A 23,354-nucleotide genomic window follows, 5' to 3' on the forward strand; every position below is an offset into this window, starting at 1 on the left:
TCAAGCCATTCTATCCAGAATGACTAGGAGAAACAAACTCCAGTATCTCATGCATTTCTAGGATTGGATCAAAGTAGTTGTACTTTGCAGATCAAAATGCCAATCCAGCTTTTGATTCTATTCTACCCTAGAGTATTACCCCCTTTATGACAGGAATGTCATGGGAATTGCACACTATCTTATGAATTCTTGACACAGTGATACCTCTCGCCATCATTGCTCATTCCTCGGTTCTGTGTTGTCACAACCAGAATGCCGACAAGTGAACTATGATGCGTGAAATCAATACTCCTAGCAACTCTGTTGCTTGGTAGTTAAAGGACAATAATTTCATTCTTAGCGTGTTGGTTATCGAATCATCATTCTAAGATTGATCGTGCTACCTAGTCCTAGTTTCTGGTGCACTCTTCGATTAATGAATTAGGATTGTGTCAATTCCTCGCTCTTTTGATCACCTCGTCATGCCCTGAAAAGTAAGATTGTTCTCGAGCTTAATAGCATATCGGTGGTTCGTGATTTCCCGATTATCTTCTCAAAAATATCACTAGGTTGTCACCTGACCGCTATGTTGAGCTCGTGATCAAGTTGGTTTTCGAAACCACCCTTTCCCCAAGAATCTGTGTTGGATTCCCTGAGCTAGTTGGTTAAGCTAAACAACAACTTGGAGAGTTGGAAGATAAAAGCTTGTCTGCCTCAGTTCATTCCAAAGGGATATCCTTGTGCATTTGTGTTGAAGAAAGATGATATCTTCATTGATTGATCCTCATGGTCAACTGTTGGATCTATTGTCTTACCAAAACCTTTGATTTGCTTATGGACTATCGTCAAATCAAATCAGAACCAACGATGTTCATAATGTTGTCTTACTCGTGGTTGATCCCTCGAGCATGCACCATTATATCTATTGGGTCTGACCAATGCTATCACTTGTTCATATAATTATGGAATTCCATCTTCATGGAAACCTGGATGAATTGTTGTTGAGCCCATCAGCAACACTACTACCTTCTCCATGATTTTGTTGAACATTAAGCTAGTGTTGGAAACTTTTGAAAGCATTTCTTAATGCTAGTTCATGAAGCATATGCCCGGATGAAATAAGTTACTTCCTCTAATTCATGTGCATTCGATGCAAGTTTCCATCGTGAATTCGAGAAAGTCATTGTTGCTTCCTCTGGAATCATCCCAAGACAATTATGCATATGTGCGAAGTATTCTGTGGGTTGGAGACTTGCAACCTTCATTCCACATGTATCCCTAGCACACCAAGCCACTGATTGATTTGTTCCAAATAAAGGAGTCTGTCCTAAAGTGAAAACTTTAGATTACCACACAAAGACTTCGATATCATTAATGATGGTTCCCCTCCGGAACTCGGTAGAGTTTTGTTGTAAGACTACTACGTGGTCATGTTTGTCTGGGACAGCGTGTTCACATGTATGTAGCAGAACCAGCTCATGTTTTGGAGCTTGCTATTGTAGTTCATTCCCCGAGAATTTCGCAACATCGTCTCGTCGATTTGTGTTGCAAACTTTCATTTTTCTTTCTAGACTCGATGAGTCTGGATTATTCTGACACCAACCAGATCTGAATCTCAGGCAGATATGATGGTTTGAACGTTTCCCAAGAACTATAATATTGGCCTCTCTGTAACCCGGTAAAGTGGATGTCGTGGCCAACACACCCAGCCGGAAGACCCATTATTGTAGTATCTTGATTGAGGAAGTTGGCCACCTCCCCATAAGGATTTCGTAGGATTTACTCCCTAGTTGTCCCTTATGGACTTTTGTGTTCCCGAAGTTCGACCTTTTACTTGATGTTCTAGATAACAAACCATATCTATGAATGGGTTACACTAGCACATCAAGGAGAACATTAGAAGCGGAGTGCTAAATGTCGCCCGGTCGATCATCCAGATTCTGTCCCCTTGGCCCCGCCAAGGTGAAATCTGAGAAGGTGTTATCTTCCTTTGCATTTGCATCCTCCACTAACATTCATCATGGTAGTATGTTGTGTTGCCAGGAACCTTGACATGGATATTGGTAAACCTTGATGATTATGGAAATGCTCAAGTTCTTGAGAGCGCGCGCAAGCACTAGGCTTCACCATAGGTATTAGCTGGGATTTGCCCTCGGATTCTTTGATTATGTTATAACCTTTCAAACAATGGACTCACTCTATATTGTTGAGTTTCTCCCAGTTACTAGAATCATTCCCAGCATTTACATTCTGTTCCTAGCTTGCACCGCCATTGTGCCATCCTACCATGGGCTCCATCCATCCCTGATGATAAGCAAAATCATCCATTGCATTGTCTTCAACAAGTTAATCTACATCATCCATACTAGTCCGAGTATGCCATCCTACCGAACTCCTCCAAATGATCGCTCGAGATTTGCCCTAGGCTGGTGTAGAGAGTCTCAGTGATCTCTATATCAAAGGTAATTCTTTTTTCCACTTAAGGTATTGATCCTACGAGTCACCTTCCCTGAGGTGTCTCGATATGGTGTCATGGAAACCTAACTCCTCGCTACGTTGACAACCATTCAACACCTTCTTAAGTGTGGGGTTGTTGTCTACCTAGTGAACCTCGTCATCTGTTCCACTCCATCCCTCTAGAGTTTCCTTTTCCTCTCGTTGTATTGTTGACTGGAGTTCTCAGAGCAAGACGATGAGACAATGATGGTGATCGAATCAATGTTCTTATGAAGTGCAACCTGGATCGTGAAGATTGTGTTAGTTTGTGTTCCCCCTTCCATCTTACCCTACGCTTGAATCTCGGGACGAGATTCTTGTTTAGTGGGGCTGAGTTGTCACATACATAGCCTTACCTTGCACTAGGCTAGCCTTTGTCTGTTGCATCATGTTTAAATTCTTTTGAAACTTGAAATGGGGATTACCTAAACCTTAGTATCAAAGGAATTCACTAGGTTCAACTAAAATATTTTTAGTGAATCCAAATTGCTTTCAAAAATGTTCATCATTTCTGGAAATGCTAGAAACCATAACCAGAGGTGTTGCACATTTTTTCCATGACATATTTGGTCACTGCATTAAATCATATAGTATTTGCATTTGGACATATAAATGCTATAAAATATTTTTAATGCTCAAATAATCACAAATTGGCATGTTTACTGTAGGATATATTTCCAACAGTGGTCATGAGCAGTTGCATGATTTCTGGGATTGATTTAGTATTTTTAATAAGGCCACAAAGCTGCAGAAAAATAGAAAACGGGAATTAAAAGAGAAAGAGAGAGAACTTACCTGGCACCCCAACTGGCCCACCACTGTAGCAGCCCAGCTGGGCAAAGTCAGCCCAGCCCACCACTGCAGCCCCTCTGTCGCCTTCCTCCTTGAGCCAGTAGGCAGGGGCGCGTGCCCGGCGCGCGCAGCCACACGCCGCCACCTCCACCCTGCCTGTGTGCTTCCTCGTCGCCCTGGATCTTCCTCACGACGCCACGCATTCCCCCTGGTCACCTCTCACTCTCTCTCGAGCTCAATCCCCTTCTCTGCTCTCTCTCCCTCTCTGCATGAGCGGAGCTCGTCACCGCCGCTCGCCGTCGATGCGGCCTCCGTGCTCCCCTCGCCTCCCCGACGTGTCCACGAGCATCGCAGCGCCTCCCTCGTCCTCTCCGTCTAGCCCCGTCTCGCCGGAGGCCCTGCATCATCACCATCTTCATCATCTTTGTTGCTAGCCGCTGGAGGTCCCCCTCGCCGCCCCGCTCACTCCGGTGCTTCCCTGAGCACGTCAAGGCCACCCCTGCACTCCCCGTGAGCTCCTCTTCCTTCTCCCCGTAGCCACGACACTCGAGCTGTGCCCTAACCCCCATTGGCCATCACGGCTGGGAGCTTGGCTCCGCCAGCCATGTCGTCACCGTGGCCACCGTCACCTATAGCCGCAACTGAGTGTGTCACCGTGCTCAATGCACCCCCAGGAGGCCGTAGCATCCCTCTGCGCCCCTTGTCCTGCTTTCTAACATCGTTTCCGTGCACGCCCGAACTCTGGCCGCCGCCTGGCTCGACGCTGGCGTCATCTCCAGCCACCCCCGCACACACTGCCTGCTCCACTCGACGTGCGAGTTCACCAGCAGCACGTAGATGCCCTTCGCCGGTCATTTGGACATCGGAGGAGGAATGCCGATGCCCTCCGCCACGTCTGGCCTCGCCGGCATCAAGTCACCGGTGGGTTTGACCCCGCTGACCTGGGGTTGACCTTGTTTGACCCCCCAGGGTCACTGATGCGCGGGCCCGCCCTGTTAATCTTTAATTAGTTTTAGGTTAGTGCTAACTAAGTTAGATTAATTAGTCCAGACACTGACAAGTGGGCCCAGGCCCTAATTAACCTAGGTTAGTGCACACGTAACACTAACTAACTCTGTTAGTTAGTTGTTACACTGACATGTGGGTCCCAGCTGTCAGGTTTGACCTGGGCTGGCGCCTTTGACCTGCTGACGTCACCTCGACGTCATGCTGATGCAGATAACCCTTTTCTGGATTTATTTTAATTCAGAAAATTCCAGAAAAAGATATAAACTTGAAAACTTCATAGAAAATTATCTGTAACCCCAAATGAAATAAGTTGTATATGAAAAATGATCAGAAAAATCCAATCTATCCATCTGAACTAGTTTCATGCATGTTAAAGCAACTTAAACCTTCTGTTTATATCAAAACATGATAATGCACTTTATGAAGTCATAGTTTGACTTTGAACTTGAACCTTGGGTTCAAAATAACTCAAACCACCCTGTTTATAGTTGCATTAGCCCAACACACTCATTTTGCCATGTCATGATCATGCATCATATTGTGCATTGCATTAATTGTGTTTCCTTCTGTGATGCCGGTATTTGTCCCCTCTCGATAGACGTGATACCGATGATGAGATCGATGACACCGATGAAGAGCTATACTATCTTTAGAAGTGCCAGGCAAGCAAAAGCCCCTTGTTCATTCCGATACAATCCCACTCTCTCGCTCCTGCTCTCTTTTACTGCATTAGGACAACAATGATTCATCTATTACTTGTTGCGCTAGTTGAACCCCTTTATCCTCTGCATGACCTGTCATTGCCACAGTAAATAGATGAAACCCACTAGCATGAGTAGGAGTTGTTTAAGCCTTGATGTGCCTACTCATTCATGCTTCTTTGTCATGCCTTCTACTGCTTAGAGTTGAGTCAGGTCTGATTCATCAGGGATGAATTGGAACGTTGTGAACATGTCCTACTGTGAGTCAGCTAAGTGTGTGAACACGATTTGGTAAAGGTAGTGGTGAGAGGCCATGTAGGAGTACATGGTGGGTTCTCACATTGAAGTCGTCCTCAGGAATTGATCTGTGTTTGTGATCCATGAAACAATTACTACCACGCATTGGCCAAAAACCAATGGACCCTCTCGGCTTCTTAATCACCCTTGCCCTCTGCCCAGGAGTTGCAAGTAGTTTCTGGTGTTTGTAGTATGCTGGAGGCCATGTGTAGCGCTGACCCGAGGGGTGGGCTCTTATGCGGTAGGCACGTAGCACGGTGTACCGGGCGCCCGTTTGGTATCTTGGCAACCCTGCACACATTGTTTGGGGCCGTATGTGGAAACTTTGGCCGGACTCCCTGCGGATGGAACCTGAATAGGCGATAAACCTGGACTAGAGACTTGAGTGTTTAGGTAGGCCGTGGCCACACCCTCGTTGGGCTTCCACTTTAAGGTTGCCGAGTACATGTCGTGTAAACGACCGTAAGTGGTGAGAGCGTGTGTGAAGAAATACACCCCTGTAGGGTTAACATCATCTATTCGAATAGCCGTGTCCGTGGTAAAGGACCTCTGGGTTGCCTAAACAGTTCATAGACAAGTGAAAGTGGATACTCTAAATGCGCAAGATAAGCGTGAGTGCTATGGATGGCATTCTCGTAGGGAGACGGGAGCAGATCCATAGTGGTGTATTGATATGGTGAATATGTGGACTCGTGTGTGCCACCTCAAAAGAGTTACTCGCAGTCGTAGTTCAGGATAGCCACCGAGTCAAAGCTGGCTTGCTGCAGTTAAACCCCACCATCCCCTTTGTTGATAATGATGCATATGTAGTTAGTTCTGATGTAACTCTTGATGGGTACATTTGTACTCACGTTTGCCTTTTTTATGTATTTGCAGAGAGACTTCAGTCTCGCTAGTAGTTCCGCATGGACTTCAACATTTCGCTTGTTACCTCAGCTATGATCTTGTGCCCTCGACAGGATCTGGTAGTTAGTCAGGCTTATCAGCCTTTTTCTTTTATAGTTGTCTGTACTCAGACATGTTAAACTTCCGGACATGCTTTGACTTGTATGCTCTGGATGCTGGGTTGAGAGACCCATGTTTGTAATATCTCGCTCCTCGGAGCCTATTGAATAAAATACTTGAGTTGTAGAGTCATGTTTTGATTCCATGTTGTATTTGCACATATCGAGCATATTGTGTGTATGTTATTGAAATGCTTGGTATGTGTGGGATCTGACTATCTAGTTCTCCTTGGTAGCCTCTCTTACCGGGAAATGTCTCCTAGTGCTTCCACTGAGCCTTGGTAGCTTGCTACTGCTCCGGAACACTTAGGTTGGCCAGCATGTGTCCTTCTTCGTTCTTGTGTCTGTTCCTTCGGGGAAATGTCACGCAGTGTCTATCGGAGTCCTGTTAGCCTGCTACAGCCCGGTTTACCGGAGTCCTGCTAGCCCAGTTGCTACAGCCCGGTTTACCGGAGTCCTGCTAGCCCAGCTGCTACAGCCCGGATTCACTCGCTGATGACCGACACGTTCGTTGTTGGGTCATGTGCGGATGTCCCTGTAAGTTAGTGCCACTTTGGGTTCACGGCTAGCCATGTCAGCCCGGGCTCCTTGTAATAGGGTTGCTAGCGACACTATCATATACGTGTGCCAAAAGGCGCAAACGGTCCCGGGCCTGGTAAGGCGACACCCATGGGAATACCGTGCGTGAGGCCGCAAAGTGATATGAGGTGTTACATGCTAGATCGGTGTGGCATTGAGTCGGGGTCCTGACATTTCTTTACCATGCTTCCTAGCAACGAAATCTCTCTTATCATAACATTGATTCTTTGGTTGTGGGTTATCAAGATCAATAGCAGGTTCAATCTCTACATCATTGTTATTGCTAGGTTGAGCATCATAATTAACATTATCACTAGGTTCATGTTCATTACTAGATTGTGTTTCAGCATCAAAAATAGAAATATCATTGGGATTCTCACATGTGTCATCAACAGGTTCACTAGAAGCATGCAGAGTCCTATCATTTTTCTTTTTCTTCTTCTTAGAAGGACTAGGTGCATCAACATTATTCTCTGAGAATCTTGCTCAATTCTCTTAGGTGGCCCTCAGGATACAAAGGTTCCTGAGTCATTCTACCCCCTCTAGTCACAACTCTAACAGCATTATCATTTTTCTTATTATTTAATTCATTGAGAAAATCATCTTGTGCTTTAAGCACTTGTTCTACCTGAGTGGTAACCATAGAAGCATGTTTACTAATAAGTTTAAGTTCACCTTTAACCTTAGACATATAATCACTCAAGTGTTCAATCATATAAGCATTTCGTTTTAATTGTCTACCAACATAGGCATTGAAGTTTTCTTGTTTAACTATAAAATTATCAAACTCGTCTAAGCATTGACTAGCAGACTTATAACGAGGAATATCACCTTCATCAAATCTATATAGAGAATATACCTTTACTACCTGTGTTGGGTTATCAAGACCATGTATTTCTTCAATAGGTGGTAAATTCTTAACATCTTCGGCTTTAATACCCTTTTCTTTCATAGATTTCTTTGCCTCTTGCATATCTTCAGGACTGAGAAATAGAATACCCCTTTTCTTCGAAGTTGGCTTAGGAGTTGGTTCAGGAAGTTTCCAATCATTATCATTACTCAATATATTATTCAATAGCAATTCAGCTTGCTCAACAGTTCTTTGCCTGAAAACACAACCAGCGCAACTATCCAGGTGGTCTTTGGAAGCATCGGTTAGTCCATTATAAAAGATATCAAGTATTCCATTTTTTCTTGAGAGGATGATCAGGCAAAGCATTAAGTAATTGGAGAAGCCTCCCCCAAACGTGTGGGAGACTCTCTTCTTCAATTTGCATAAAATTATATATTTCCCTTAAGGCACCTTGTTTCTTATGGGTGGGGAAATATTTAGCAGAGAAGTAATAAATCATATCCTGGGGACTACGCACACAACCAGGAGCAAGAGAATTAAACCATGTTTTAGCATCTCCCTTTAATGAGGACGGAAATAACTTAAGGATAAAGTAGTAACGAATTTTTTCCTTATTGGTGAATAGGGTGGATATATCATTCAATTTAGTAAGTGTGCCACAATAGTTCAAATTCATAGCCATAAAAAGGATCAGATTCAACCAAAGTAATTAACTCAGGATCGACAGAGAAATCATAATCCTTATCAGAAATACACATAGGTGAAGTAGCAAAAGCAGGGTCATACTTCATTCTAGCATTCAAAGATTTTCTTTCAGCTTAGCTAACAGTTTCTTAAGATCATATCTATCTTTGCAAGCAAAAAAGTCTCTAGCAGTTTTTCATCCATAACATAACCCTCAGGCATATCAGGCAATTCATATCTAGGGGGAGAATCTTCATCATCACTTTCATCAATATTATCAGTTTCAATAATTTCATTCTCTCTAACCCTAGCAAGTTGTTCATCAAGAAATTCACCTAGTGGCACAGTATTATCAAGCATAGAAGTAGTTTCATCATAAGCATCATGCATAGCAGAAGTGGCATCATCAATAACATGCGACATATCAGAATCAATAACAGGTGTAGGTGTCGCAAGTTTACTCAAAACAGAAGGTGAATCAAGTGCAGAGGTAGATCGCAGTTCCTTACCTCCCCTCGTAGTTGAGGGAAAAATCTTAGTTCTTTCATCTTTCAAGTTCCTCATAGTGATCAATAGATATAAATCACAAGTGACTCAAAGAATAGAGCTATGCTCCCCAGCAACAGCGCCAGAAAATAATCTTGATAACCCACAAGTATAGGGGGTCGCAACAGTTTTCAAGGGTAGAGTATTCAATCCAAATTTATTGATTCGACACAAGGGGAGCCAAAGAATATTCTCAAGTATTAGCAGTTGAGTTGTCAATTCAACCACACCTGAAAGACTTAATATCCGCAGCAAAATATTTAGTAGCAAAGTGGTATGGAAGTAATAGTAACGGTGGCAAAAGTAACAGTAGCAGTTTTGTAGTAATCGTAACAGTGGCAACAGAAAAGTAACTAAGCAAAGATCAATATGTGAAAAGCTCGTAGGCAATGGATCGATGATGGATAATTATGTCGGATGTGATTCCTCATGCAACAGTTATAACATAGGGTGACACAAACTAGCTCCAGTTCATCAATGTAACGTAGGCGTGTATTCCGAATATAGTCATACGTGCTTATGGAAAAGAACTTACATGACATCTTTTGTCCTACCCTCCCATGGCAGCGGGGTCCTATTGGAAACTAAGGGATATTAAGGCCTCCTTTTAATATAGTACCGGACCAAAGCATTAACACTTAGTGAATACATGAACTCCTCAAACTACGGTCATCACCGGGAGTGGTCCCGATTATTGTCACTTCGGGGTTGCCGCATCATAACACATAGTAGGTGACTATTGACTTGCAAGATAGGCTCAAGAACTCACATATATTCATGAAAATATAATAGGTTCAGATCTGAAATCATGGCACTCGGGCCCTACTGACAAGCATTAAGCATAGCAAAGTCATAGCAACATCAATCTTAGAACATAATGGATACTGGGGATCAAACCCTAACAAAACTAACTCAATTACATGGTAAATCTCATCCAACCCATCACCGTCCAGCAAGCCTACAATGAGATTACTCACGCACAGTGGTGAACATCATGAAATTGGTGATGGAGGAAGGTTGATGATGACGATGGCGATGGATTCCCCCCTCCGGAGCCCTGAACGGACTCCGGATCAGACCTCTCGAGAGAGATTAGGCTTGGCGGCGGCTCCGTATCATAAAACACGATGAATCCTTCTCTCTGATTTTTTTTCTCCCCGAACATGAATATATGGAGTTGGAGTTGAGGTTGGTGGAGTCTCAGCGGGCCCACGAGACAGGGGGCGCGCCCCAAGGGGGTGGGCACACCCTGCACCCTCGTGGATAGGGTGTGGGCCCCCTGATGCTGATTCTTTCATTAGTATTTTTTATTTATTTATTCCAAAAATATTCTCCGTGAAGTTTCAGGTCATTCCGAGAACTTTTATTTCTGCACAAAAATAACACCATGACAATTCTGTTGAAAACAACGTCATTCCGGGTTAGTTCCATTCAAATCATGCAAGTTAGAGTCCAAAACAAGGGCAAAAGTGTTTGGAGAAGTAGATACGTTGGAGACGTATCAGGTGGCCCACTAACTTCCCGGGGGGGGGGGTAACCCTCCGGCACTCCGGTTTTATCCGAAACTCTATGGAACACTTCCGATGTCCGAACAACATGGCCCAATATATCAATCTTTATGTATCGAGCATTTCGAGACTCCTCGTCGTGTCTGTGATCTCATCCGGCACTCCAAACAACCTTCGGTACATCAAATCACATAAACTCATAATACCAATCGTCATCGAACGTTAAGCGTGCGGACCCTACGGGTTCGAGTACTATGTAGACATGACTGAGACACATCTCCGGTCAATAACCAATAGCGGAACCTGGATGCTCATATTGGCTCCCACATATTCTACGAAGATCTTTATCGGTCAAACCGCATAACAACATACGTTGTTCCCTTCGTCATCGGTATGTTACTTCCCCGAGATTCGATCGTCGATATCATCATACCTAGTTCAATCTCGTTACCTGCAAGTCTCTTTACTCATTCGGTAATGCATCATCCCGCAACTAACTCATTAGTCACATTGCTTGCCAGGCTTATAGTGATGTGCATTACCGAGAGGGCCCAGAGATACCTCTCCGACAATCGGAGTGACAAATCCTAATCTCGATCTATGCCAACTCAACAAACACCATCGGGGACACCTGTAGAGCATCTTTATAATCACCCAGTTATGTTGTGACGTTTGATAGCACACTAAGTGTTCCTCCGGTATTTGGGAGTTGCATAATCTCATAGTCATAGGAACATGTATAAGTCATGAAGAAAGCAGTAGCAAAAAACTAAACGATCATAGTGCTAAGCTAACGGATGGGTCTCGTCCATCACATCATTCTCTAATGATGTGATCCCGTTCATCAAATGACAACACATGTCTATGGTTAGGAAACTTGACCATCTTTGATTAACAAGTTAGTCTAGTAGAGGCATGCTAGGGACACTCTGTTTGTCTATGTATTCACACATGTACTAAGTTTCCAGTTAATACAATTCTAGCATGAATAATAAATATTTATCATGATATAAGGAAATATAAATAACAACTTTATTATTGCCTCTAGGGCATATTTCCTTCATACATATGCAATAGGATGAGAGAAATAGCAATAAAAATTTATTGTTGTTTATATTTTGGTGATCGGTTAGAATGCAGCCTCCACAACCCCAGGATTTTTGGGGAGTTAATTTTGCGGGCGGCTTTTTGGGAGTTAAGTTTTGGAGTCAATTGGGGATATTGTCAGTTGGGTGGCTTATTCATGTGTGAATTGAATGGCCGGCTTAGTTTGAAGATGGTATGGAGGAGAAATACTTAGAGGAGAACGTTGGCGGGTAGTAGTCGGACCAATGGTACGCGTTGATAGCATTTAGCGTCAGGGGCACCAGACAAGGGTGTGCATGGAGTTGGTGGGTGTATTGTGACTTCGGATCTCTTTCCCATGTCAAAAGCATGGATCTTGGTGGCACGCATTGCCACTTTGAAGCAGAGAACGGACATGTTGATGCGGTGGAAGGAAGGGAGGTAGGAGCTTATGTCTCACCAAAAGACGCCACATGTTGCAATGGTCACAGACTCTAGGTTACATAAGTTGTATTTAGCATTAGAGTCAGGCGGAAAAAAAATAACATTGGGAAAATAACGGTCCATAGCAACATGGTGCAAGCATTATATTCTAAACATATGTTTTGGGTTTTGAGGGAAATAGTCTTGTTGTGCGACGGTTCTGACATGATTTTTTGTCTGCGCAAGAAACACTTTCTACACTATGACAAGCTACAAAAAGAGTTTGCAACCAACTATGGACAAACTAATGAATTGGGTTGCATGTGGGAGGGCATGTCCCTTTTTAAGGACGACTTGTACTCTTAAAAACATGTTTATTCAACATACTTTTATACTCTCATTGTTTATAACTTCAAACTATTAACTCCAAGCTATTGCATCTCTTTAATTTGAGACACTATATACAGTCGACGCGAGTACCATTTGGTCAGTCTGGTTTTGTTAATAGAGTAAAGAGTTGAAAGGTTCATGATTTGAGACATTTAAATATTTTTCTACTTACATATTTGAGGGTCAAGAGATATTTTCAAGGAAAGGGAAACATCTGGAGGCTATCATAGATTAGAGCATGGTACTTTAACACTAACATCTTGTGGGCCTTCTACTAAAATGGTTCCTATTCTCGAAGGGCTTACTTTGGGCATGTAAAGCTAGTAAACTATATATATTATATAGCCGGAACATTGCTAATATCACTAATAAATCTAGAAAACTAAATGGCTAGATAATTTTGGCTTAGTAGTGTATTCTAAGATGTTTACATTCTAACAAATAAAAAATGGTTCAACTTGGACAAAACATATGAATTGATTCACTTGATTGAGGCTTTCTGGAACACCAAGGAGAACCCCTCAACACAACTTCAAGTCTAGTTCAAGCATTTGCAACTTCAACATTTCGTAGTTCAAGCATATACATCTAAGCTGAGTGTGACAACAATAAAGGAGGGACCAATTGCAACAACCTGAGCTAAATAACACAACTTGGTCAATCAATGTTGAGAACTTAGAGAGATCGTGACAAACAATGAAGGAGGGACCAATTGCGACAACCTATGCTAAGTGACACAACTCAGCCAATCAATGTTGAGAACTTAGACTTAGAGAGAGGATAACCTGACTCGGATTTTTGCACACATGGTTGAGTTCCCACAAAATATAAGCCAGACACAAGTAGTTTGAGATGTGTACATTGTTGCTATTATTTGACATTAAAAAAAGCAATATATATTTGATATATAGTAAATTCTCATGGATGTGTGCCCAGAAATGATGCCATTTTTAGACTTGGCTATGTTCACACGGGCACATGGATGTTAAGTACATTCATGTTCTAAAAAGTAAAAAAAAATTAAACGCCTTTAGCATAAACTACCCGCCATATTTCCCCCAAATATATGCCCATCATGGCCCGTAACTAAATGTTTTCATAACTTCTTCTACATCTACCATCTATGCGCGACTCCAGATAATGAATTCAGTGTCCTGTGAAGAACAACAATATTTCTAAACACTATAAGTCTGCCATCATTGTGATGTCATTTTTGTGGTATAATAGACAGGGACAACAAAAGTTGTGAGTTTTGGTCAATGCTTGACATAATTGTTCAAAGTATTCAAATATTAAAAAGCTAAAATTGGTACTTTGACATTTTAGTTAAAAATAATGTGGATGCTTTAAAATTGGAATATAAAACTTATACTTAATGTGAATTTGTTAGTGATTTTCAGTTTGAGTTGCATATCCGACATATTATATTTTGAAACTCTAGGTATTTCTAATATGTCATAAATTCATACTCTTCATCATCTTTTTTGAAGTTGACTCAAAAAAAGGTATAACATTTAAATTACCAAGAAATGTGAGAATTGGTTAAAAAACTAGGCTCTGCTCAAGAGGAGGAGACTGATCATCTTTTTTGGAGTTGCTCTTTTTCTAAAGAATGCTGGAATTTTGGTTGCCCTCAAAGAGGAAGGAATCCATCAGCCCCGGAGGCATTTCATGGCTTGATGCAGAAATTAAGGGTTCCCTTTCTTCATGGATATAATCATTTTTTCCGCTTGGGCCATCTGGATGTCTAGGAACAACAGAATTTTCAGAGCCAAGGTGCCAAGCTTTCAAAGATGGAGGCAAATATACTTTCATGACCTTTCCATGTTTGATTATAGGACTAAAAGGAAATAATGCCCCACTATTTCTGTCCTTTTTTTGCAGGGACCCACTATTTCTGTCTTGGCTCCATGATCAGCTGCTCATGTAACATTAGATAGGTGCTTGGGTTTCCCACTGTTGTAAATATTTATTGCCCCACTATTGTAAATATTTTAAACTGTTCTTTAAATCAATAAAATTGCATTGGGTTTCTTCCCCACTGTTTCCCTTTAAACATTTGAGTGTTAAAGATAATATTGCAACTTAAAATATTGTAACTAAATAAAAGGTGTAGATACTTAAAATTGGGAGTAAAGCTTAACTTGTACTCACACGGGATCAATCAATGCTCACGACACTGGTGCAAGACATTCAAGGGTTGATTGCTGAGAGTACGAGAGAGATTGTTATTGCTCATATTAGCCACACACAGAACAAGGTCGCTCATGGCCTTGCTGCGTATGGTAGATGCACACCTCGTTGGATCAGGGACTAGTGAGGTTGTAAACCTTTGTATGGCAGACTCTCTGCCTGAAGTAATAAAAGTCCTCTTTTCTCTCGCAAAAAAGAACTTGACTTGTACTGCTATGTGGGTTTATAGTCTAAATTGTAATTGATTATCAGTTTGTGCCCGCACGTGAGAAGTGCCTCCGAGGATTGTCCTTTCTTTGTCTTGGAGATGAACCACTTGACATGTACGAGTATTACATGCTTGCACTACGGGCAACGAACGAGTGGCAAAGGGGCTGCTGGCTTTGGATTAGAACGGTCCCAACGATTGATGAGGATGATAGAGACATGGACTTGCACATGAAAAACTTGGCTTGAAGCTCTGGGAAGATAATTTGCATATCTGCATGTTTTCTTTTTCTTTTTTGAAGTGGTCCAGTGGCTCTTGGCCTTATCAGGTGATTAGCAAGAGTTTTTCTATGAAACAAAGATAAGTGATTTCGAACGAAACCCTACATCACTAACCACAAGTGTCAGCATCATAGCCCATAACGATCTTTTGTAATCCTGTAAACCTAAATAGTTGATTCTCACTAACTTTAATTATCTCGGCATGTTATGTCAGTCACCATGTCACCATGCATGAAAAAAAATACCCTTATTAACCACGTATCTCTAGTCTCAACATGCAACTATGTCAGATCATCACGGCAGCCATGGGAAAAGATACATGTTAACATTAAATGCCGCAAGCCAAAGCAACCAGCATTACCGATCAATCCATCACTCTATCAGGTGCGCCTACAAAGTGTTAGTATTTAATTTAGGTTGTTTTTCTCTTGGATAATTATATCAATGAGTATACATGCAAACACTACATTGAGTAATTAAAATTTCTAGTTGGTTCATCTTGGCAAACACTATATTGAATAATTATATTAGTTTCATTAATTTCATATTTTGGGTATTTTTTTTATAAAGGCGTTAATAAAATATAGCATCAAATGAATATAAAGCATAATAAGTAACTTCACGTCTCTGCATAGTTAGAATGTATACAACCAAGCAGTCTAACAAAAGAAGAAGAAAAAGCAACATATTGGCACCAGTAAAGTCGTAAAAGATCAACATTATGCTATCACCCATATTGGGTGAAAAGCCACCCGCTCCAGCCGCACACACACCACCTTGAACAACGGTTGTTTCTCCTTTCGGTTATCAATCGATTGGCTATTCCTTAGGTCGTCACGCATAATTCTAAACGGTGTGTGAAATAACAAATACTCAAAATTACATAATTAAGTGAGAGTATGTGCTAGTCATACTAGTTCGTTATAATTATAAGATTTTTTAAACATTTAGGGCCTCATTTTATATTTTGCATTGGGACCTCAAATTCCTGGAGACGGCCCAACCGACCGAAACAACCCGAGCTCCACGCTCTAAGACCCAAAAAAAACAGAGACACCACGCAGACTTTTCAGATTTGTACATGAAGCCGAGCCTACGCGCATGATCGGCATCCACGAATAGGCGTCCTTGCCGTGCACAATCCGTGCATCATCACTGCTGGCGATAACAACCTGCGGGTCCGTGTAGTTTGTTCGATGAATGTGCATACAGAAACATCGTGCTCGTGCTTTTTCAGGCGTAGCTCTCCTGATGGGCACAACATATGAACGTACTCCCTCCGTCCTTTGAAGAGTGTACTTCCAACTTTGTTGAAAAGTCAAATCATTTTATGTTTGACCGTATTTATATAATAATGTACCAACATTTATGCCATCAAATTAATAGCATTAGATTCATGATAAAATATATTTTCATCATATATCTATTTGGTTTCATAAACATTGATATATTTTTGCACATATTCGGTTAAAGATTGAGATGTTTGACCCTCCAACAAAGTTGGAAGCACATTCTTTAAAGGACGGAAGGAGTATGTGCTATGGTAAATGGTCTCATGTGTGTGCTACAAATGGGAAATATTCGTTAGGAACTTTCAACGCGCCATATGGTCCTCGTACGGGCACGGCAGGCCTGCTCCTGTGTGGTTGGTGCTCCACGCCACATCGTTTCCGTTGGATGTTTTGGTCGCTATACATGGTCCATATGAAAAGAACGTGTAAGCCGGAAATCCATTGATGCTCCTTGGCGCGCGCGCTCCTGCCACCCGAAAAGATATTTCAAAGTGTGAAAAAATTTCAAACAAAAATTTGACGCATACATCTCAACATTATATGTGTGCACGTCAAATTTTGAAGAAAACCGATATTTTTTATGGCTTGTGTAAAAAAGACAAAAAGATGTCTTACGAAAAGCACTTTTTGACGCCGAATTTTGCCTTTTTTATACGCAACACATAACTTGTCGGTTTTTCGCGAAACGACTTTGTGAGCATACACAATATCGAGACATGCACATCAAATTTTTGTTTGGAATTTTTTACATTTTATCTCCTCCAACTTCCCTAGAGCCTCCGGTATTAAAGCCGAGACAGCGACGGGTTCTCCACCCATACGGGGATGGAGTGCCAAAACGTCATTCTCGTGTAAGCAGATTTTCATTCGCGCGCAACAGAACGTATGTGGTATGATAAACATACTCTCTTTTTCGTATGCAATCTCAGCTAAAGAGAAGCAGCGAACTCTTTTAATTTGCAACTTATCAGTCGGGCGGCTCCTGTACGGAAAATGCTAAACCTCAATTCTTGTGCTGATTCACTGAAGAAAATGTAAAATAAAAAATTCCATGTTACCGAAAAACAAATTGGCCCAAGGTTTACTTCAATCTTGGCTCCGCCACTGTTCTGCAATGCACCAGCCCGAGCACGAATCTGAAACTGAATTGCACTGTACAGAACATGAATGAAAACACATAAAGCAAATCCGATATTTCTGAAATTCTTCTTGCTATTCATGTGGCCAAAACAAAGTAGCTAACAAGTTGCGTACACCTATGGAAAGAATGCTAACAACCACATTGGTGGCCGATAAACAAAAGAAAAAAAAACGGTAATTACCACAGACAACTTCACAGACAACTTCAAACGCCACCTGCTTGCAGTTGATGAATAATCTATCACTAGTTACAAACGTGCTGTTACTATACACATCCTGTCAGTCAGCTGTTCGCTTCTATAGGCAGTCTTGTTCAAGATAATGCTGGAGACAAGATTCTGTTAGATGAAGCGGGACTTCCCGGTATTAATGGCAGTCAAATTCCTAGGGCTGTATCGGGCATTGCCAGTCAGGATCTCTATCATTCTTGTACAGCGTTTGCAATCGACAAGACTGCTCCATTATCAACTTATAAGTCGAGGGATGATCTCGTGCCACCAGGGAGAAGTCGTCGTGGTACATGTGTGTTCCTTCTACCATCAACTGCCAAATAAGAGCGCCGCCGCCTGCCTGAAGCTTCCTCGCCGAATCATAGATTTTGTCGTAAACAACTCTTAGAAGAATATCTCTATCAACTGTGCTGTTACCATCTACGTGCTGCAGGTAACCTACTTCTGAGAACAGAACGGGTTTTTTCAAGATGTGTTCGCTGTCATTAAGGTGTGAATCAACCCAACTGGAAATGTATCTGAGTTTTTCTTCCATGCTTGCCTTTGGTAGCCTGGGAACAAATATATGCATCAATGCCATATAAAACATGATATATTTGTACAAATAATCAGGAAAAATACATACCAGCTGTCAGGGTAAGCATGCACTGATGCGAAATCAATATTCTCGACTGCTGAGTTCTGTATGAAGTCTGAGCAGAGTGAAGCTGCCCAGTCCCCCGGATTAAAACCCAGCCTCTCAGCTATTCCAGTGCCATAAAACCCTTCAATTCCTACTGCAACAAGACGTTTAGCGTCCAGACTCTTGACATATGCTGCCATCTCTGCTATCCAAGCCTGCCAAGGGACATCGGGTTTGAAGTGTTGAGTGTTTTCAGTCAGAAAAATCCCCGTGTACTGAAACTGAAAATGGATCTTTGAATGCCACATTACCTGAAGATGAGGACCAGATGCGTTGGACACACACCTAGGCTCATTCATGAGTTCCCAAGCAAATATAGCAGGTTCATCAGAGTATCTGATTCCACTGTAAGAGTTCCTTCTTGTTAATATTGCCTGTTGGTAATACGTTATATAGGAGTGGTGATAAAATCATCAAAAATTGACCAGAGAAGGAAAATTGGAGAACAATGTGTTTATAAATAGTGCTTCTGCAAACGTAGCTGCAGGTTTTGTTTACCCAGGTCGATTAGAGTCGCAATAGAGGACACATATTACCCCCTTGTTTATTTATTTTAACAAATTTACAAGCTATATGCATGAAAGAAGGTCTCGTAAATCATGCTAGTCACTTAGCAGTGGCCACAGCACAATACACTTTACCACTCCTAGATAAAATGTCAGAGCATATGAACATATTAGGTACATTCAGCCAATACAAAACACATTTTATTTATCTAATATCCACTTCCCTTAGGAGATAATCTACAGAGAAAACCATGACATGTGTACAGAAAAGATTGACACGTTATGTCGTTAAAGCCCTCATCAAAGGTAAGATAAGATTATCAAAATTAATTTTCTAACATGCAAGTGGGGCACACCACAATATTGCAATGAATGGACAACTACATCTTCTGTTTTCATGATATATGTTCCTGAACCTCACAAGAATCTGTTTCAAAACAACTGTCCACTGAGGAAATCAAGAGTATAGTTAATCCAATATCTCCAGTTTAATGCTTTGGAACAGGTTAGATGGTTGTAGCATGTCATTCAACAAGGGTATGCATGGTACTTTCTCATTAAATATTTCATAGATTTAGTGTTTGCTTGTTATGTGTACATGGTGGGTTGAGGACAGTTAAGAAAACAGGGGGAGTAGTAAATACGGGGTACCACAAGATAATAATTATTTGTTTCAACCTAAATATTACCTTCACATAATCCTTGTAGTAACCCTTAACGGTTGGGTCATAGAAAAAAGAATCGGTTGAATTCGTCAAGTTAGCTCCAGCTGCTTGTGCCCACTTAACATATTGGGTCTTCCCTCCAAAGTTATCAAGGTTGTTGACAAGGCAAAGAATCAACCTAATATGATTTCTCCGGGCTTCATATATAATGTAATCCAATACCTGTAATGAAGAAAGTTATGATTACTATTCACAGGAAGAACATCATTTACCTGTGCTTCTATAAACCTATTAGTTGAGGTATTGACATTTTAAAAGTAATTCTAAAAATGAATACCGCTTCAAAAAGATACGTGTTGGGGAGTGTATACAGCCAAGAAGAAAAAAATAAAGAATTTCTTAGGCAAAGGAACAGAATATAGAAATTTCATATTACACAGTGGAAACACAGGGTATACAGGTTAAGCCCCAACTAAACTCTAGAGATCAGGAAAGTTTGGCACCACTTCATACTTCAAAATCTAAATATCAGTTTGCATTCCGTTGTGTAAGCATAACTCGAGATCATCAGTTAGTCATATTGTCAGAGAACAGCAAGGTATGTGGCATCACTCAAGTTGCACAGCGCAAACTATTAGCAACTTGTACCATAATAAAAGGAAGGTGACTATCAGTAGAAGAAATGAATAAACGAACGATGGAGGTAGCATGCATCTTATAGCTGCTAATTATTTGTGCTTGCTGAACATATCCATTGCTTCTTTCCTGGCATTGAACTTGTTCACGATGCGAACTTGCAAAGTGTAAGGCCAATATGATTCGTATAGAGGCATAACAGACCAAATAGCGTGATGGCTACAGTGGTTAAAGTTTAACTTAGTATCCCCGCAAAAAAAAAAGGTTAACTTAGTATGATACCAGTCGGCGCCAAATATTGCACCTCACAAACAAGTGCATGATTGTTCCACTGCTGAAACCGTCGTTCTTTCAGGGATTCTTTTTTCCATTTTAAAAACTTGATTGCAGCAACATAATTGATAGGGCTGGTTAACTAAAGTGTGTAAAGGTATTAGAGGCCAAGATGAGATGTGTCAATCAAGGAGGTAAAATTTCAAAACTCGTTCTTTTGGTGAGTCAAATAACCATCAATCCTGAGAACTTACAGATGTGCCCTTCATAGTGCCTAGCAGACCGTGCTTCAAAAATTCATAAGAGAACTATGCAGATGTAAGCAGGTAAGTGACATCAAAGGTCCATTTTTCTGAGTCTTAAAGTAGCTTTCCATATGACTCCTCAAAACAGATCCCATCAGTTTCAAATTTGATACTTCTAAGTTGTAATTTTAAACATTTATTATGGTTAATATGCATGTGGTGCAATATGCCTCAAGTCAAACAAGCATGCTGCCGTTGCTAATAATAGGATTCTGTTAAGAGATTGTCACCATGAAAAACTTTTGTTCTTTGTTCGTCCTATCTATAAGAGGAGAGCATATGAAAAAATTAACCCATTCTTCGGTTTTTTTTAGCTCACTGGCCATGCGCTGCCAATTTGGCGCTTATGCCAATATTTTAGCAACAAATGTAACTATAGTGGTTGGTGTTTTGATTTATGCCACCAAAGCCTAAGACTGCAGAGGAAATTAGGTGAAGTATGCCAGGTACGAAGTAAGGAAAAGTATCTAGAACTTCCCCCCTGGCCCTACTCCCCAACCTAGAGTAGCTTTTTTTTTTTTTTGAGAATCACAAACCTAGAGTGGATAAGTGTGGAAGTAAAATCAACCCTTATTCATACATGGGCTTTTCTGGTACGAAATGGGCCACTTCAAATAGGTTCATTGCTCTGGCCCAGAATACGATTAATCCGTCATGGGCTACGTGAGCTCCAAGTAGTTTACCCGAGAAATTGATTACTCTGGCATTCCCAGCCCACCAAGTAAAGCTGGCGGTTTCTGTTCACAACCAGTTAAAACGAAAGTTCAATTAAAGAGTGTTTCCACGTGGTAGAACCTCCTCAGGGATTATAAGATTTTCATGAGGCTTGCGAGTATGTTCCATGACTAATGGCCGCAATGCAAGGCCATGCTTGTTAATAGTACGTAATTAACCAGGCCAGTCAGGGCGCGCTCTGAATTTGCAGCCAACAATAGGTAGGGTCTTCAAATATCACACGATAACAGCGCACTGTTTAAATGACCACACCACTAGAATATGATTAAGAAATGCAGAAACATGATTGGAAGAGGGGAGGAGACTGGTGAAGGGATCTGCCTTGATTGTTGCAATGGAACTTGTTTCTTGACAGAAGGTTCTAATCAGCGAGGGGCACCAAAGAAATCACACCACGATATACAAGGAACTTAAAAGCTAATAGGTTCCCGAAAAGGCTAGACGCCAACCATAAGATTTATTCGATGCATGGCAGAAAGATATTACGACTGGATTTATTCGGTACACGGCAGTCTTACTGTGAAGGGTATTATGGAATCTACTGAATTATGGATTTGGACTACAGAAGCATAAAGCATAACCTAATCTGGTACCGAAATACCGTACATGGTATCGGTCATTGAGCCTCTACAAGACAAAATATGCAGATATCTTCATGTTGCAAAGTATGCTAAATGATGGCCACATGAAGCACATCCAAATTGCCCCAGTTGCATCGTCATGCTTTGTAACACCCCCACGGTCCCAACAGTGGTACCAACAACACGAAAGATGTGTCCACGCGTTTGCTAACAGCAGCTCTAAGTACTACCCTTGTATACAGAAAACTGGTCTACGACAAGAATTTTGGTCAGAAGAGCAGCCCCAATAGCATGGCTGCCACCAGATGGTTCGCGAGGGGGGAGGAGGGGGTTAGAGGGAGATCTGGACCTGGAAGACGGCTTCGTTGAAGCGGCCGGGGGAGATCTGAAGGGCGCCGGGGCCGCCGTCGATGAAGGCCCAGGTGCGGTAGACGGCGAGGCCCATGATGCGGCCCCGGCGCAGCATCTCCGACACGAGCGCGGGCGACCGCGACGAGAGCAGCCAGTAGGAGTTCCAGCCGTTGACGTAGAGCGGCGCGCCCGTGTCGGCGTCGACGAAGTGGGTGCCGTTGCGGCCCGCGAACGACATCCGCGGCTGGAGCCACGGCACCGGCAGCTTGAGGCCGCCGCCGCCGGGAGCGGCGGGGTCGCGGCCCGGGAGCCAGTTGAGGTACACGACGGCGAGGAGGAGGAGGAGGAGGCCCAGGAAGCTGTAGAGCCGCTTCTCCCGCCGCATTGGTCGGCTGGCAAAGCCTGCGACCCCGCCGCGGCACTGGATTTCCGTTCCTCCCTTCCCTCCCTTTCTCAGTCGGAGGCCGGCGGTGGGGGTTCGAGCGTGTGCCAGGTGCCGGAACTAGGTTCGGCTTCTGATCGCGGTTTATTTTCGTGTATGGTTTAGTTTGGGTTTCGCTGCCGTCATTTTTGCCTTTTTGACATCCAGTTTAGCTAAATTTCAGTCAGCTGAGTTTGGGGTCAGTCCATTTTGAGTGAAGGAAGGAGAAGGAATGGCCTCGTCGAAGAGAAGGAAGGGGCTCGTCATCATCACCCCACTATCTATCTTAGAGCATCTCCAGCCGCGCCCTCAATAGGTCCTCCCCACGCGTTTTTTCTGCGCCGGCACCAAAAAAACGCCACAGTCCCGCCCCCAGGACGCCGAATTCAGCCGGCTCGGCCGTTTTTGTGCCTGGCGATCGCAGGCCGAACCCGGCGCACTGGGGGGCGCTCGGGGACTCCGGCGCAAGGGAAAAGCGCACCTGGGGCCACATTGCCAGGCGAAAAGTCAAGCCATCCATCCAGATTCGC

General features: G+C 42.4%; 1 protein-coding gene across 1 annotated transcript; it reads right to left on the minus strand.

The window, feature by feature from the left end:
• Positions 1 to 17,486: 17,486 nt before the first annotated feature.
• On the minus strand, positions 17,487 to 22,927 carry LOC119340566 (mannan endo-1,4-beta-mannosidase 6-like). The gene is made up of 5 exons (XM_037612495.1): positions 22,402 to 22,927; positions 19,547 to 19,744; positions 18,603 to 18,725; positions 18,295 to 18,506; positions 17,487 to 18,220 (listed from the first exon to the last, which is right to left on the minus strand). Exons 1-5 carry the CDS (start codon positions 22,786 to 22,788, stop codon positions 17,824 to 17,826), a joined length of 1,317 nt encoding a protein of 438 aa, XP_037468392.1. The 5' UTR covers positions 22,789 to 22,927; the 3' UTR covers positions 17,487 to 17,823.
• Positions 22,928 to 23,354: the final 427 nt, after the last annotated feature.

Source organism: Triticum dicoccoides, chromosome 7B (genome assembly GCF_002162155.2).
Source record: "Triticum dicoccoides isolate Atlit2015 ecotype Zavitan chromosome 7B, WEW_v2.0, whole genome shotgun sequence".
Classification (NCBI taxonomy): Eukaryota; Viridiplantae; Streptophyta; class Magnoliopsida; order Poales; family Poaceae; genus Triticum; species Triticum dicoccoides.